The sequence below is a fragment of the Palaemon carinicauda genome, chromosome 7, assembly GCF_036898095.1.
Source record: "Palaemon carinicauda isolate YSFRI2023 chromosome 7, ASM3689809v2, whole genome shotgun sequence".
NCBI lineage: Eukaryota > Metazoa > Arthropoda > Malacostraca > Decapoda > Palaemonidae > Palaemon > Palaemon carinicauda.
In genome coordinates this window covers 9,220,084-9,238,294 of record NC_090731.1, presented here as the reverse complement: position 1 = coordinate 9,238,294, position 18,211 = coordinate 9,220,084, and the positions used below count along the sequence as shown (strand labels likewise).

General features: G+C 43.0%; 1 protein-coding gene across 2 annotated transcripts in view; it reads left to right on the top strand.

Moving 5' to 3' along the window:
* Fmr1 (synaptic functional regulator FMR1) overlaps positions 1 to 18,211 on the top strand; it is a 114,963-nt gene that overhangs the window by 12,242 nt on the left and 84,510 nt on the right. For both annotated transcript variants that reach the window (XM_068376526.1, XM_068376525.1), the window contains exons 2-4: positions 2,973 to 3,179; positions 3,494 to 3,660; positions 7,668 to 7,761. In XM_068376526.1, the coding sequence (XP_068232627.1) occupies positions 2,973 to 3,179; positions 3,494 to 3,660; positions 7,668 to 7,761 (468 nt within the window). The remainder of the gene's footprint in view (positions 1 to 2,972; positions 3,180 to 3,493; positions 3,661 to 7,667; positions 7,762 to 18,211) is intronic.

The following is an 18,211-nucleotide window of genomic DNA, read 5'->3' as shown; positions in this document are numbered from 1 at the left end:
GAAGGTGCAGTTCACGAAGACGAGTTTAGAAATGACTGACAACCTTCACTGCCCATTACTCAAGGGAGTATACTCACAGGTGGGATACCTGAATCCTTTCCCCCCAGTGGTGGTTGTTCAACAGATTGTGTAGCAAATATACCTCCTTCACAGGACAAGAAACATCTCATCTAAGGTAGCAATAACGAAGTTTAGAATAGGTGTTAAGATCAACTGACAATTTTACGTCTTTCATCCCATTCTATGGAGTACAGCTGTCACTGTTATTTGCTGGACCAGATGCTATATGCAGGTAAACTGTAGTCAAGCAACACTTTTTTTTTTTTTTTTTTTTTTTTTAACAGAAGTACTTTGTTTAGTAGTATCTGGGAGGAAGGGCAAATGTATGCAAACTGTTTCTCACAGTGACCATGCATTTAGATACATCCCACTCACGATTAGAGTTTCTTCCTTGACAGTCTACCAGCCATTGGTAGAAATCTAGCCGAGCACCTGCCTCATCATTGGTAGTAACGAAGCCGCGACATCTACCTTGTGTTCTTGCTCAGGTCATTAGGAGGTTGACAAGTGTCATTACTTTCGCTCCTAAACAGGACCGAAGTGCTGTGATATTACCCTGGAAAAGTAAACCAGTCTGTTTGGTCATACGGATAAGACCATGGAAGACCATGGAAATTGTTAATGATTTTTAATTAGGTCCAAATTAGTTATGTAATGTTACCCGGAGAATTTGGTGGTTTAACCCTTGAGTGAGATTGAAGTAGGATTATATTTGAACAGAAGCAGAAACCCAGCCTTATACACAGCTATCCCTTGGTACAGTGGTTTTTTTTTTTTTTTTTTTTTTTTTATATCCTTGGGACACACGTTGTGACAATACTCTTCTACAGAATTATGTTAACAGTAAGTACACATCTGGTTAGAAGTCACACGGTATCTGAGATTGCATGATACCTCAGTAGGCTATATACGGTATGTTCAATTTTCACAAGCATCTTATCTACAGGTGACTAGTTTTGTCTGGTCTTTAAAATTTGAAAATGTAACTTCACATTGTCCTTCGATTGATTCGCTATTTGCCCTGCCAAAGCCTTATCAGGGTTTTGTACATTTTCAGCATCTCCCTTATTTCACGTGTAGTGTAGGGTTTGTCACTCTGTTCCCCTTCCTTAAATAGGATATATCTGCAAACTCTTATTGCTGCTCCTTATGCAACTATACCAGCTCTTTGGTATTACGCTGCTTGCTGTATTCCTCGAGAAGATCACTGATGCCGTCCTTGACTATCTCCAACCCCATTGTTCTTGCCTAGGACACAATTTCATTGCCAACTGCCTTGCGTATCAGTTCGAATCCCTCAAAATAATATTTAGGAATGCAGTTTCCTTCACACAGACTTGAGGATTCTGTTGGCAATCCATTCCCTGGCATGATCAATAATTTTGAGTCGGCTTACAATGTGGAAATGTTCTTTTCCAAAACTCAAAGGGTGAGGGAACATTTCTTTTGTGTAGTTTCTTAAAGTTTGAGATTATTTGCTGATCCATATGTTGTGAGTAACTTGATCCTAATGAATTTGAACTCCTCCATTAGGTAGTCTTCAATGGCTGGAGGATGGGGAAGGACCACTGTCAAGCAACAAGGCTTTGGGTGGAAAGTTCCCCTTAACGTAATTCCGATCTCAGTTTAAAAAATCTCGGTGACGTGTGTTGCCCAACCCATGTTGTTCCGCCCAACGTTTTGATTTCTTTTCCCTAAGCGATACACCTGGAGAGATTTGATTTGGCAATACCTGCTGACATTATCACAACAGTAGGGTTAGATGGTCTTTCATGGGCTTGTGACTGAGAATTGTAATGAAGGTTTTCTTAGGCATATTAAAAAGAAAATAAATCCCATCACAATTGAACACTTTCTGCAGCATCAAGACTGAATCCACAAAACCTTTAAACTCTGCAATTGATGCCTCTGCTGCCCTGACATCGGAGGTCACTGCCTCACCAAGTTGCACAACGCAATGGATGCTCCCACATCCCTTTAAATTTTCAAATCTGTCCCAACTCCCATTGAATATTTTTTTCTTTTTCTGCTGCCATACCTGTGTGGAGACTTGTGAAGATCTTGACAACCCTGAATATAATGTGTCAAGAATTCAATAGATGATGAACTTTCCAGAGGTTGACCCTTGTGTAAAAATTCTAATTATTATAAGATAAGGAAAACCCAATACTTAATTGTTTTACTTGTTTTGGGTTTAAATCCAACCCTCCACTGAAGTCGAGTGAACTACTTCTCGGGCGGGTCCATATTAATCATCTAACGAAACATTTTCATTATAACTTATACAATTCTTTGATTGTAGCATCTTCCAAATCATATGATCTTGTGAAAAGTAATGTCTTTAGTTTCTTCTTAAATTCAATTGCTCCCTTTAGGTCCTTCATTTCAGTTGGCAGTTTATTATAGTGTCTAGGCGCACAGTAGCTAAAAGCTGTGGATCTCTGAACTGTATCTTTGTATGAATTTTTATTTTTAGTTACTAAAGCTTGTACAATGTAACTTTTTTAATTCAAAAGAAGGATGCTGTTCAGATGGCGCTCGCGTCGTGGCGTGGTGGTGTGCCGCTGGTGCTTGGCTAGGGCCTTTGTATCGGCCCATCCCTTTGACGAAGGAATTAACTAAATGGAAGACAACCTGTGAATAGTGGTTTTCACGCGCCTTTGCTTTATACACGACACCCAAAAGGTGCTCGCGCGAGGGTAGTAACCTCAGCATTCCATGCTTTTATCTTTCTCTGGTATAATTGGAAGGTTTTATCAGAAAAGATACATAAGAAGGACTCTTTTCACTGGGCGCCACAGGTCTCTCCCCAGAAATAGATTTTTCCTTCGTCAAAATCCCTTTTTAGGTTATGCTTTGGCATTGGAAAAGTTGTTAATGTTTGAGGTAACTTTTATTATGAAATATTTCAGGCAAATGTTATTGATATGGTTGGAGATGAGGTGACTGTACGGTATGAAGGAGAGTGGTGCCCGGAAACGAGGGTGGCTATGACAGGGGTCAGACTTCCACCACCACCAAGTCCGCCCCTTACGGAATATCCTGAAGGGGCAGAAGTAGAAGTTTATGATCAACTAACAACTGCGCCCTACAGAGCATACTGGAAAGCTACTGTAAAAGTAAGTACAGTAGTTGAGATTTTGTCCGTTGTTCAAGTTAATTTTGATTCTAAATGTGTTATAGAGTTGGACCTTGCCAATTGCAAGGGTAAAGCAACAGATATACCAGTGAATGCTGAAAAACCGTGAATAATTGATACACCCTTCATGACACTTCCAGACCTTGTTTTTTTTTTTTTAAATTAACTAGAATAGAAATTATGAAGAAGTTGATTTGTTTCAGAGCATAGGAAATCTTTTCATATGTAGGTCAGAAAGTGTCAAGATTTTTTATATTGAACTTATACTGAAGTGCTATGTCTTGTTCATTTCAGATGTCTAAGGGGGATTTTCACGTTGTAGAGTTTACTGGTGTGTCCTTAACAGGTGGAGAAAATATATTTCCATCTGAAAAAGTACGTCCTCGTAATACAAGTCCTCCGATTACTTCGAAGACATTCACAAAATTTGAAATTGAAGTACCGGAAGACATCCGAGATTAGTAAGTTTTCATCCATTTATTAAAAGATAAGGTGTTTTGTTTTACTCTTCATAAGTGCTCTTGTGATTCTGTAACCAGATTTTATTTGAGCTGATAACTTTCTAATACTTTGATGAATCGGGAATAATTAGGGTTTGTAGATTTTCCAGAATGAGTAATGCCTTTTAGAATATCAGGATAATGATAGTTCCTTGCCTTTGAGATATTAAAGCTTTCTTTATATCGTTGTCAAATTTTGATATTTGAGCTATGTTCATCGTCTTGTAAGCATGAAAGTGTAGGGAGTATGAATCTTCTTGTAAGTATAGGGAACAGGAAACACTATTAGCCATTCTCTTAAATGACTTTAGTTTGAAGGTTAGAAAACAAGGTGTAAGAACAGAATAATATAGCTGAAACTTTGGTGAGTTTAGCCTTTGTTTGGTCTTTTTGTTATTATTAATGAATATAATAAATTTCTGCAAGGAAAAAGGTACTGCAATTCATTGTCATACATATCTTGTTACTGTTTTTGGCCTAGTAACAGGTTTTTTTAGCTTTTGATATTGCTTGATAGTGCATTAATAAGAGCTGGAGGGTGAGGAGTTTCAGGTATGTGGATATTGCATAACTAGTCGTTAAAAGAGAATGATGTTAAATGTTTTTTTTTCAATTTTCTGTATTGCTTGACTTTGTTGAAAAAGATTTGAAAGGTGAGGGATTTCTTATCTGCAGAGATTTGTGTTGAAAAGAATTTATGGCCGGGTTGCTTAGCTGCGGAAATTGCTTGATTGCATATTGAAAAGACCATGACATTTAAGGGTTTCTAAAATAATGGTTATTGCTCGATTGTGTGTAGATGAGAACTTGAGGGCGAGTGGTTTTATATCTGTGAATAATGCCAGATATTTTGGAAAGTTGAAAAGCCCTGCGAGAAGTTTCTTAGCCTTGTATATTGCCTAATTGCATGTTGAAAAGAAGTAGATGAAAAGTGGAAGTGTTGGCAGTGGGTAGTGCTTGATCTTATGTTGAAAAGAACTGGAAGGGAGAAGATTTCTTATCTGTGGATGTTGATAGCCTGTGTGTTGAAAAGAACTGCCTTGAGAGGAATTTCTCAGTAGCGGATAATGCATAGTTGTGTTGAAAAGAACTGCCTTGAGAGGAATTTCTCAGTAGCGGATAATGCATAGTTGTGTTGAAAAGAACTGCCTTGAGAGGAATTTCTCAGTAGCGGATAATGCATAGTTTTGTTGAAAAGAACTGTAAGGTGATGAGTTTTAGCTTTTTGTGTAATGGGGTGCCACAGTTGCTTTATAAGGGACAAGATTTAGGTGGCTTGGTTTTTGTGTTATTGATTACCATGTCAGTCAGTCCTTTTTTTTAGTGTGTTCACCTAGCAAAGGGATTCATAATTCCAATATGAGTTGATTGCAAATATGAATTCTGAAAGTGCTCCTTAACCCTTTTACCCCCGGGGTATTTGGAAATTTCCAACCCTTAACCCCCAAGGGGTTATTTTTTTCCCAGCATATTTTGCAGTATATTTTTTTTTAATTGCTCTAACAGCCCTAATTTTAGTCATAGAGAGGTCAGGTTGGTCTCATTCTCTTGGAAAATGCCTGAATTTTCTCAAAAAAATATAAAAAAAATATGAAAAACTAATTTTTATAGCATTCTTTTGCAAGGACGTAGCGGTACGTCCATGGGGGTAAAGGGGTGGCTTCTGTGAAACGTACCAGTACGTCCTTTGGGGGTAAAAGGGTTAACGGTGTCAACCCATAGGCTAGTGGGACCTTTTATTATATGGCATACTACAAGTATTAATATACGTTCCTTATTATTTTTGATCCATCACCACTGAGGTCTATAAATTTTAATTTTGCTTAAATTTGCCATTCTCTTCTTGTAAAAAAAATTTTTGGGCGGGTCCTGCTAAAGTACTTGATTATTATTATTATTGTTATTATTAGAATTATTATTATTACTATTATTGTTATTATTATTGTTATTATTAGAATTAGAATTATTATTATTATTATTATTATTATTATTATTATCGTTATTATTATTATTATCGTTATTATTATTATCGTTATTATTATTATTATTATTATTATTATTATTATTATTATTAATAATAAAATTATTATTATTAAAATTATTATTATTTTTATTAAAATTATCTTGAATGAAGAACTTTTTAAGAAGAACTGGAAGGACGGCAGTGTTAAGAAAATCTGCCATTCTCATAAGTTTGAGTACTCCAGCCTTTGAAAAGAGTCGTCCCCAGTTTTTAGCATTTCAGTTTATTCCCTTGCTTTCTTTGGAATAAAGTACTTTCAAGTTGAAATGCTATGATGAATTTCGGACTGGCTTTTCTTTTTTCGTCCATTATATTGGGCCCTTTTGGTACCGCTTTACCTTCTGATGTCATAGTATTTCTGTCGAATTGAGTCTTGAGTTGATCTTATTTTTAATTGTATTATATTAATCTTCTAGGATATCGTTACTGTTCTTCAAATATTTTATTTTAGTTGTTCATTCTCTTGTAGTTTATTTCCTTATTTCCTTTCCTCAGTGGGCAATTTTTCTCAGTATGCGGTATTTTAACAGGTAGCAGTAAACCATACTTTATGGTCTTGAAGTTTGTCTTTGATGCGAGCTACATTACTTTATTCTTTTGACTTTTCATTTACCGGTATACTATTGTCTCATTCTTTAGCAGTCTAAGTACATTTAATGTTTTATTTTAATTTTTCAGTACTTATATCGTTTGTTTACAGTATTTCCTTATTTCCTTTCCTCACTGGGCTATTTTTCGCTGTTGGAGCCCTCGGGCATATAGCATCTTGCTTTATAAACTAGGGTTATAGCTTAGCTAATAATAGTAATAATAATGATGATAATAATACTGTAATTCAGATCATCTAGGAATAAAAACTTCCAATAAATGAAGCCCAAAAAAAAAAAAATCCAAAAAATTAGTTATATGTGGGATCCCAAAAAGTAAGAGTGTATTGCATGTGGGAACCTAGAAACCCATCAGAATAGAAACTCCAGTCCTCCTTTCATCTTCCTGATAACTCTTCCCTCCCTCCCCCCAGTTTGGGAAACAACTTTATCAACTATTATCCCTTTTACCCCCAAAGGACGTACTGGTACGTTTCACAAAAGCCATCCCTTTACCCCCATGGTCATACCGGTACGTCCTTGCAAAAAAATGCTATAAAATTATTTTTTTCATATTTTTGATAATTTTTTAAGAAAATTCAGGCATTTTCCAAGAAAATGAGACCAACCTGACCTCTCTATGACAAAAATTAAGGCTGTTAGAGCAATTTGAAAAAAATATACTGCAAAATGTGCTGGGAAAAAAATAATCTCTTGGGGGGGTTAAGGGTTGGAAATTTCCAAATAGCCTGGGGGTAAAAGGGTTAAATGAGTATTTAAAATCAGTTATTTTCTTGCTTATTATTAGGAGCTCCACCTCAAGAGTGACAATAAATTTTTGTATTTCCTTGAAATTTTCATCCAACTTCTTTAAAATCCAGGCAATAGTTGCTGAATGTTATGGGTCATTTTCTTGCTTATTATTAGGAGCTCCACCTCAAGAGTGACAATAAATTTTTGTATTTCCTTGAAATTTTCATCCAACTTCTTTAAAATCCAGGCAGTAGTTGCTGAATGTTATGGGTTATTTTCTTGCTTATTATTAGGAGCTCCACCTCAAGAGTGACAATAAATTTTTGTATTTCCTTGAAATTTTCATCCAACTTCTTTAAATTTAAATCTAGGCAGTAGTTGCTGAATGTTACAAGCACGTATTCCTCCGCTAGGCCTATCATGATAGAAAATGGGAGTAGGGTAAACTACACAAAACTCTGGTCGTTTGAGAGGAGGTTCCAGGTAACTCCTATGAAAGTGTTTCTTGGTAAGTGTGTTAGGAAAAATACAAATTACTAATAATTTGTGATGTTTCATAATTTTTTCTTGGTAGTTTTTTCTCATGTTTCTTGCCTTTGTTTCAGTGCGCGAATGGAGTGTGTTCATAAGCCTTTCAAGAAAGCCTGTGGTGCATCTAGTTGTGTATATAATCCTGAAACCCACAGTTTGACGTTATTAGTAAGTATCATTTTGCAATTGTATTATTTTTGTTTCTAAAGGGTAAGTAGTCAGCAATAGAGAATTATCCTGAATATCTTGATGGTTTTATGTTAGACTTGTAAGTTCAGTATACGGTATTGTACATCATTAATTCATTCTTTGGTGCAAGAACGTTTGCGCAATTTTGTGACATCGAGCGAACGCTCTTTTATTCAGAACCTCCACCTTACCTTCTGATGTTGTAGTATTTCTGTCGAATTGAGTCTTGAGTTGATCTTATTTTTAATTGTATTGTTATATTAATCTTCTAGGATATCATTACTGTTCTTCAAATATTTTATTTCAGTTCATTCTTTTGTAATTTACTTCCTTATTTCCTTTCCTCAGTGGGCAATTTTTCTCTGTTGGAGCCTTTGGGCTTATATAGCTTCCTGCTTTTCCAACTTTGGTTGTAGCTTAGCTAGTAATGATGATAACTGAGTTTGCTTCATGGAAATTTGGGTTAAAGTTCATTCAGGTGTATTGCATGTTTAATTTTTTTAGTAAGTGTAACAGCTAAATTTTGGCCTATGCTCTTCCCCTTGTCCATATAAAACTAGGGAGGCTTATTAAGCATAACAGCCGAGTTTTGGCCTTATTTCATCCCCTCATCCATCTGCAACTAAGGAACGGTATTGACTGTTAACAGTTGTGGTGTCCTACGTTCTTCCCTCGTCCATGTGCAACTAGGCAGGGAAAGCTGTCTCAGTTGCTTATGTAGTGTGTAGAATTTTTCTTCGATCTGATAAATTGATAACTGATATGACTTCAGATTCTTGTTTGCATTATAAAATACAAGACTAGCATCTGTGATGGTATATTGGTATGAAGTTCCTTCAGCATTGAGGAAGAGCAAGGTTTTGATTCCCTGTCAAGCAAACATTGGTTCATCCGTCAGAGGACTATCGGATGCTTCGCAGCATCTGTTAAGCTGATTTTGCTTGGCTTCGAATTAGCGGCTAAGTTCTGGAATGTGATTTTAGGTCATTTAGTCTCTTGATGAATCTGAAAAACTATTTGTTCCAACACGGAGTACTTAGCTTGAACTACTTTCTTAGGAGTATCTGGGATTCTCCTCCCAACCGACCAGAATTTTGTGTAGTTTCCCCTATCTCCCCCATTTTCTCTCGTGGGGTCCCTCTGTGGTGGATGGATACTTGCCCTGAGGCTACCCGGGTCAGCGTGCGAGAGCATGGTGCTAGGTCTCGGTCGTCGGTAAGCTTCTGGTCGCGGCGTTGTTCACATCTCGCCGCTCTCTCACATCCCATCTGACCCTTTGTGTTACCACGTGGTTACCGCATGTTATACCCATTCTCTCTTGCCCTTTCCTTCACCTCCTATCCCAGTGTTCTTGTGTTGCTTGGTGTTTTAGTGCTTCCTTATGGAATCTCATTGTTGTTACCCCGGGCCTAAGGTCGGTAAGTCGTGTGGTGCGTGGCTGTCGAAGCCAGAGGTAGACCCGCATTCGTTGTGCTCCTCGTGCAGGGGTAGTGTTTGTTCCCCATCTTTCACGTGTCCAGAGTGTGCGTCCTGGCCAGAGATCCAGTGGGCCTTGTACGCCGCCAAGAAGAGGAAGGCGCCGAAGAGGTCCCCTAAGAAGGTAGGCGCAGCGTCGCCGTTGGCGTCACCTGCTGCTCCGTCGGAGAGAGGTTCCCCGTTGCCCTCCCTTAGCCAGAGTAGGGGACGAGGTAAGTCCGTTGCGGGGAAGCGGCCCATTGCCGCTCCCTTGAGTCCGATGTAACTGATGTGGGGACTGTTGTTGCTTCGCAGGCGTGTGGGGAGCCTGCGGGGGGGGGTGTGTTCGGGAGACGAGGTTCTGGTGCCCGCAGGACCTGTCTCGACCGAAGACCCGGTGTGGGGGAAGGCTGGATCGGCTCCTTCCCCTGCACCGTGGCAGTGTGTTTCACGTACTACAGCTCCCGGGGGAGAGGTAGACAAAGAGAGACAGCCTACAGGTTCGTCGGACCCCAATTCCATAGTCTGTATGGCACCTAGGATGCCCTTCAGATCACCGATGCACCAAGAAGAGGAGTTCGCTGGTTGGTTCACGTCTAGGAGGGCGCTACGGACTCCCCCGGCGCTGTCGTCGACGCTCCCGCCTGACTTCATGCAGCCCTTCACGCCGGTGGAACAACGCCAAGACCCTACATCATCGTTGGAGGACTCAGAGGACTCAGCTAGCTCATCTTCCGTCTCTTCCTCCTCTTCCTCATCGTCGTCGTACGACTCATCGTCTTCAGAGGACTCCGACCCCTGGGAGGCGAGAAGGAAACGGAAGAGGTCTCGTAGGAGGAAGTCTCGCTCCCGTTCAGGACCTTCCAGGAAACAATCAAAGACCTTTAGGAGGAAGAGCAAGAAGAGGCACTCGTCCAGAGACAAGTGAGCTCGAGTGGCTTTTCCCCATAGCGGGTCGATCAGGGCCTCCGCCCCTCTAGTGTCTGCCACAGTGGCCTCTGGAGCCGCCCCTGCGCCCTTGCCACGTATGTCGTCCGCTCGATCCGCCCGTCGGTCGAAGCTGTCGACACACGTCGACTTCGCCATGCTATTACCCGCCAATGTCGTCCGCTCGATCTGCCCGTCGGTCGAAGCTGTCGACACGCGTCGACTTCGCCATGCCATTACCCGCCAGGTCACCGGCTCCATCCGCCCAGCGGAGAGAGCTGCTGTTTCGGCCCGGTATCATGGCAGCTCTGACAAAGCGCCCCGACCAACCGGTAGTTCATTGCGGGCCACATACCCCACGGATCTCCCCGGGAGGAGGTAGACCCATGAGGGCTACCTCCGTCTCGGTGGATCCGCATTGGATCGGCCGGAAGGAGACGCAGCCTCCCACATGGATCCATCCATGCTTGTCGATGCTCCCGACACGGAGGACCAGGTGGTGGAAGGCTTAATGGACGTCGGAGAATGTTCCGTGGACGAGGTGTTGTCTTATAGGAAAGTCCTAGCCCTCATTAGGCATCATCACCGGCTGGACGAACCAAAGCCGTCGACAGAGCAAGCTTGGCTCTCGGGTTTGGAGAGGATGGTGGATAACCCCGTCCAACAGAAGCCATCACTGACCCTCCCGTTGGCTCCGGACGTAAAGTTGGGGATGGACCACGTTGACAGGAACGTCGCAGGACAGGTAAACTCCCTCAGAGCACAAGGGTCCTTCAAACTACTGCCGGGGCTAAGGACCCAGAAAAGGTTTTACGTTCCTGACGGACTGCACTTGGGACCCCGCACGGTGGAAGCGGCGATATCTACCCTCAACCAGGGCAGCTCAGAAGACAGGACCTCCTCTACCCCAGTGTGCTTTTCGCCAGCCGAGGCTTCCATGATGGAAGATACGGCCCAAGATATCGTGAACGTGACATCGTGGTTAGACTGGTGGGCATGCACCTTGGTTGGCTTCCAGCTATCCCACGACCTGACGGTACCCGAAAACCAGACACTGCTCCAGGAACTGATCTGCTCAGGGGGGAACGCCATGAAGTTCCTCACCTTCCAGTCCCTCACACACACACGGCGAACTAGATCTTGCGGTCTTGCGGAGGAGAGACACAGTCCTCAACAGGTTGGTCCATAAGCTCCCCAAACGAGAGGCAAAGTGTCTAAGGAACTCGCTGGTGTGGGGTGACTCCGTCTTCCTCCTGAAAGCAGTGGAAGAAGCTATGGAGAGGGTCCGGAGGCTCAAGGAGTCAGGGGATCCTAGACCCCCTACAGTAAGACGTCCCACTCATAGAAAGGTTGCGCTGGACGGCCCCCACCCTTCTACAGCACAGTCTAGAAGAGACTCCTTCTTCGTCCTGGCGTAAATCGTCGCAGCCCTCCCGTAGGGGAAGTTCTACTCTTCAGGCCTCCTTTAGACCAAATTACTCCGGCTCAAGGAGAGGCCGTTCTAGCTGCGCCTCCAGGAGGAGGTAGGAAGAGAGGCCCCCTACTCCTGCCGAAGCCTCAGGTAGGGGGATGACTCAAACGTTTTTGGCAAGCATGGCGGGACAACGGGCGGATCCGTGGTCCGTGGCAGTCCTGAGGGATGGGTACAGGGTTCCCTTCCTGGCAGAATGGCTGGCACCCAAAGACCCCTTGAAGAAGGCAGCACTACAAGGGAGCTCTAGAGCTAGTCAAGGACTCATCCCCGGGGTTCTACAGCAGGCTTTTCCTGGTGGAGAAGGCGACGGGACTGGAGGCCGGTCATTGACCTCTCGGCCCTCAACAAGTTCATAAGCAAGACGGACTTCAAGATGGATGCACCGAAGTCAGTGCTGGCAGCCTTGAAGGAAGGGGATTTCATGATGTCCCTGGACCTCAAGGATGCATACTTACAGATCCCTGTCCACCCCTCCAGCAGGAAGTTCCTCAGAGTGAAGTGGGGTTCCCAGTCTCTGCAATTCAGGACCCTGTGCTTCGGCCTGTCGACAGCCCCGCATGTCTTCACGAGGGTCTTCACTACAGTGTCAGCATGGGCACACGAACAGGGGATCCACCTGATGCGCTACTTAGATGACTGGTTGCTGCTTTCAGCCTCAGAGGCAGCATTGAAGGAGCAAGGCGCGAATCTGTTACTGTTCTGCAGGGACTTGGGGATCACCATCAACATGGAAAAATCGCAGTTGGTTCCCTCCACCAGGATGACATACCTGGGGATGGTCCTGGACCCCAAGGTGGGGAAAGCATTCCCATCCACAGAGAGGCTCGAGAAACTAGATCAGGTACTCCACCCCTTCCTATCAGACATACCAAGGAGAGCTAAGGACTGGCAGAGACTAGTGGGCCACCTGGTATCATTGGAGAAGTTGGTCCCTCGGGGGAGACTCAAACTAAGAACGGTTCAGTGGAACCTTAAGGAACTCTGGTCCCCGGGAGAGTCTCTGCACAAGATGATAGACGTATCACCGGAGACGAGAGACCCTGAGGTGGTGGTCCGACAGGTCGAACACCCTGAAAGGGATGCCATTCACGACCGCCCCTCCAGAGATGTTGCTCTTCACAGACGCGTCGAAGGAGGGGTGGGGAGCCCATCTCCCCGAAGAAACATGGTCCCTGGAGGAGAGGGCCTTATACATAAACGTACTCGAACTGTTAGCGGTCCAGAAAGCATGCATAAAGTTTGTTCAGCGTCTCTGAGGGGACACGGTGGCGCTCATGCGCGACAACGCCACCGTGGTAGCCTACGTGAAGAAACAAGGAGGACTACTGGGGTCAGAATGGTCCCTACACCCAAGGGTGGCCCAGACAATCCTCTACAAGGGGGGGTCGCCGGCAATAGACCTGTTCGCCATGAGGCTCAATGCCCAGCTCTCCGTGTTCTGTTCTCCAGTGCCGGACCCAGCAGCAGCGTTCGAGGATGCCTTCCAGCACCTGTGGGACGGACTCGACGTGTACGCCTTCCCACCCTTCGGGACCCTCGGACAGGTCCTCAACAGATTCAGACGGTCAAGGAACTTGCAGATGACTTTGGTAGCGCCCTGGTGGCCGGAGAGAGAGTGGTTCGCAGACCTAAAGGAGTTAACGGTCCTCTCACCGTGGCCACTACTGGACAGAGACGACCTTCTCCGTCAGCCCTACTTCAAGAATTTCCACGAAAATCCTCGGTCCCTCCGGCTACACACGTGGAGATCATCGAGCATCTACTGAAGAAGGAAGGATACTCGTCAAAGACCGCTGCGAGGATGACTGGTTATCTGAGAAAATCTGTCATGGTCTGCCAGGCAAAATGGGCCACATTCACAAAGTGGTGCGCCTCCCAGAACCTGAGACCATTGGACGTATCTATTCAGAAGGTAGCAGACTTCCTGGTTCACCTGAGAGACGACCTAGGGGTGTCTATCCCAGCTATCAAGGGAGTTTGAGCCGCGCTGGGTCAAGTCTTCCTCCTCAAGGGACTCGACCTAGGAGCCTCTCGGCAAATTTCAATGCTCATAAGAGTTGAGCAATCATGTTCTCCCCTCTCCTCTTGAGTACTGCAATGGGACGTAGCCAGAGTACTTATGGCCTTATCTAGGCCACCCTTCGAACCGCTCAGGAATATTCATGATAAAGACCTTACCCTTAAGACTGTCTTTCTCCTAGCCTTGGCCTCAGCTAAACGAGTCAGTGACCTCCACGGGTTGTCGTACGAGGTCTCACATTCGAAGAGTTGGAAAGACCTAAGTTTTAAGTTTCTGCCGGACTTTGTAGCCAAGACGCAAAATCTCGCTTCCTGGGACCCCAAGTTCGAGGGTTTTCGGTCCCAGCAATTCCACGTTCAGACAATCCAGAAGACTTGTGGTTGTGCCCTGTCAGATCAGTCAGAAAATACCTTGAAAGGGCAGCCAGACTTCGGCCAGGGATCAAGGTCCTGTTTGTCTCCTCGGGCCTGGTAAAGAAAGCAGTGTCCAAGAACACCATCTCTTCCTGGCTGTGGCAAGTCATAAAGAAGGCTTATAACAGTGACAGATCCACGGTGCCGGGCTATTCGCGCCCCCATTACATTAGGGGTCTAAGCACTTCTTTGGCCTTCGACAAGGACATGGCGTTGGGCCAGATTCTGAAAGCGGGTACAGGTCCAGACAGTCTACATTTATGGCCCATAACCTGAAAGACTGTACAAGGAATTTTCTGGACTCCTCCATCGGTCCAGTCATTTCTGCGCTCCAACAGGTTTAAGGTTGAAGCCCCGGGAAAGCCCGAGGTAAGTAATTCCAAGCGACACTAAGTTCCTCCTTACTATCCCCTTTTCCTGCTTCCCCTCTGTTCCCTTTCCTTTTCCTCCGCCCATGTGAGAGTCGATCGTTGGAGACACCCATGTTTGGATGATTTTCATAGAGGTGAGTTACATAGACATTAGAAAGTTTTTTGCGTAGTTCTCCCTGAGTCTCCTATCCCGTTTTTGTTGTCAGCTAGAACCTAGCCTCCTATCTAGGTTCAATCGAATGAGATCTATCGGGTCTCTCGGCCTGTAAGTTCACCCCCACCTCCTAAGGTATAAGTCTCCAAAGAAAGTAGTTTGAGGTAAGTACTCCATGTTGGAACAAATCACAAATTTTAAGTAATTTGTATTTTTCCTAACAGTACTTACCTCGAACTACTTTAGGGATATTGCCCGCCCAGCCTTCCCAGAGTCTCTTACAGGAGTTCGAAATTATAATTATCAAAAGCTTACTGACGACCGAGACCTAGCACCATGCTCTCGCACGCTGACCCGGGCCGCCTCAGGGCAAGTATCCATCCGCCACAGGAGGACCCCACTAGAGAAAACGGAGATAGGGGAAACTACCCAAAATTCTGGTCGGTTGTTAGGAGAATCCCAGATACTCCTAAGAAAGTAGTTCGAGGTAAGTACTGTTAGGAAAAATACAAATTACTTAAAATTTGTGATATTGACATCCTTGAAAGGGCAAAGCTGTTATGGCTAAAAACACCACAGCTGTTGCCCACCTGATGGAATGGGGAGAATTGCAAAAGTATTTCCTTTAGTAAAGGATCATGTACAAGTTATCATTGTTCTTACTAACAATCCTCTCATAAAGTGGTCTCTAAATAGGGATGTTGACTCATGTCTTTAACGTGAAGCTGGTAAAGGTTGTTTTATGGCATAATTAAGGTGATATTTCTACACCTTACAGTATACAATACAGTACATCTTTGTTCAGACATGAATACAAACTTTTATCCTTTAAATAGGAATAAACAATGTCAATGTTTACCCTGCTGCATAAACAAAAATATTCTGTGCAGGAGGTTTGCGGGATTGTAGGATAGACGGTGGTTAACCCGCTCTCCCAAATATGACGATTTCCCCACTTTTTCCCCCTGTCATGGCCTCAGCCAGTCAAGCCACTCTGGTAACCCAAGCTGACGTGTTTTTCATAACTGCTTTTATCTTCGTGGATTTCCGTGGTGTGTTCTTGTCTGCTGAATATTTATGCTTGGAAGGAGCGGGCATACAGGATGAGGAAGTCCCCTGGCTGGGATTGAACAATGTTGTGGCACTTTGAGTGAACACGAGGTTGACCCACATTCGACTTGTACCCCAATCCTCAACCTTCCCGAAATATATGATAACTGGCTAGAGGAACAATGGGCGGTCTATGGTAGGAAAAGGAAGAAGGTGAAGAGGGATCGCTCTCCTAACCAAGAGTTCATGTCAAGTGGTGGGGCCCTCTCATCGCTCTCCTGTGATCCCATCCATGTGTGTGATGTGTGAGTAGGCACTCAAGGTTGTGTGGTAAATGTTAGGCCTCAAAGCCTTCCTTACGTAGGATCTGATTATTATCCTCATCGGGAGGAAACCACCCCTTTAAAGTTTCTCTCAGAAAAGCGGTGGGTGACGAGACAAGACCTCCTTCCTCTTCCTCGCCTTTTTCATTCTTCATAAGATTATCTTGCCTTGAAGCTCCCCTCAATCTTTGCATATAAAGTTGTTACATGCTCCCGAATACTTGTATGTGTGTGGTGCAGCAGCAGGTGGATCACCTCTCCAGACACATCCTTAAAGGATCGAGAAGGAAGCATTCATGATCCCCCCCTTTCCCCGACTTTGAGAGGAATGATAGTTGGTGTAGGTTCAACCTGTCCTCCTCCTCTAGGTCCAAATTGAAGGTGTATCCTAGGAGCTAGAACACTTGGAATTGGGTCACTCTTCTTTAGAAATGGAAGGAATGGAACCAGAGTTTGTGTTCCAAAGGGTAATTACGGGCATCTGGGAGCTCAGTATGTACATTCAGGCCACCCTTCCGTTTCCTTATTTCCTTTCACTAGGTTATTTTTTTGCCTTTGGAGCCCTTGGGCTTATGACATCCTGCTTTCCTAATTAGGGTTTTAGCTTAGCTAGTAATAATAAAAGTGATATGCTTCTCTTCACATGAATGGTACAAGTTCAGAAAAGAACCTTTTCAGTAATATTAAACAATTTTGTATTTGTCATGTATATTGGTGGTTACCATTGTTGAAGTCAGAGGTAAGAGGGCATACAATCTTGATTACTTTATCCCCTTTTCATCTCTGTATGTCCAATGGTGTTATGGTGCTCCTTAGCATAGTGTTCTTGGGCCATTGCTTGTCATACCATATAGCCTAGAAAGCAAGCTCATTGCATATGCAGATAATGCTACTCTTTGCATCAATTCCTTCTGAATGTAGATCTAGAGTTGCTAAATCCCTTGTTAGCAATCTAGCTAAAATTAGTGCATGGTGCAAATTATTGGACATGAAGTTGAACCCTTAGAAAACTCAAATTTTGATTGTAAATAGGTCAAGGATATTGGCTTCTCAACATCAGGGTCTCCTTATTGATAATGTTTCTTTAAGTGTTCACTACTACTTTAAGATTTTAGATGTGATTCTTGATTACAAATTGACTCTTGAGGAACAGATTTAGTCTGTTTCTTCATGTTACAAAAAAAAGATATTTGAGAAAGTGTGGTTTTATGTAATCAATCTAATTCTTTCATTCTTCGATGTTTTGGGTATTTTTCTTCAGCCTGGTCTTCAGTTGATGACTCATCTTAATTTTATGGACAAAAATTTAGTGCATTAAATTAATTATTCTAGATCTTTATATTAATATCTGGCACCATCAGTCAGTAAGTTCCTTGTGCTTCAGAAGTTTGAACTTGCAGTGATTTTTTTATGCTAAAGAGGCCGAGACAAATCTGTCTTCATAGTTTATATATGACGTATCCATTTTAATATTATTATTGATCTTGAGATATTTTTCTATTCATTACTTATCATGTGTGTAGTTTATATCCTTTCCTCACGTGGCTATTTTTCAATGATAAAGCCCTAGGGCTTATGTCGTCCTGCTTTTCCAACTAGGGTTGTAGTTAGCTAGTAATAGTAACAGTAATATTTTGGGAGTAGCCCCTCTTTTAAACAAGTTTTATTGAAAGTAATTGCTGCCTCACTGGTGTTAATTTTGTAATTAACTTTTTCTATTAACCCTCTTACCCCCAAAGGACGTACTGGTACGTTTCACAAAAGCCATCCCTTTACCCCCATGGATGTACCGGTACGTCCTTGCAAAATATGCTATAAAATTTTTTTTTCATATTTTTGATAATTTTCTGAGAAAATTCAGTCATTTTCCAAGAGAATGAGACCAACCTGACCCCTCTCTGACAAAAATTAAGGCTGTTAGAGCAATTTGAAAAAAAATATACTGCAAAATGTGCTGGGAAAGAAATAACCCCTTGGGGGTTAAGGGTTGGAAATTTCCAAATAGCCTGGGGGTAAAAGGGTTAATATTTTTTTTTCTCTCCATTACGGCACTCTTGAAATATGTGTCTTACCCAGTTACTGACAGAATGCAGTATGAAGAGAAAAAAAAGATATTAAGAACAATAGAAAAAGTTGATTACAAAATTAACACCACTGAGGCAGCAATTACTTTTAATAAAACTTGGTAATAATAATTCATGTTGCATCGTTTATAACATGGCACATGCGTTCACTTCCTTTA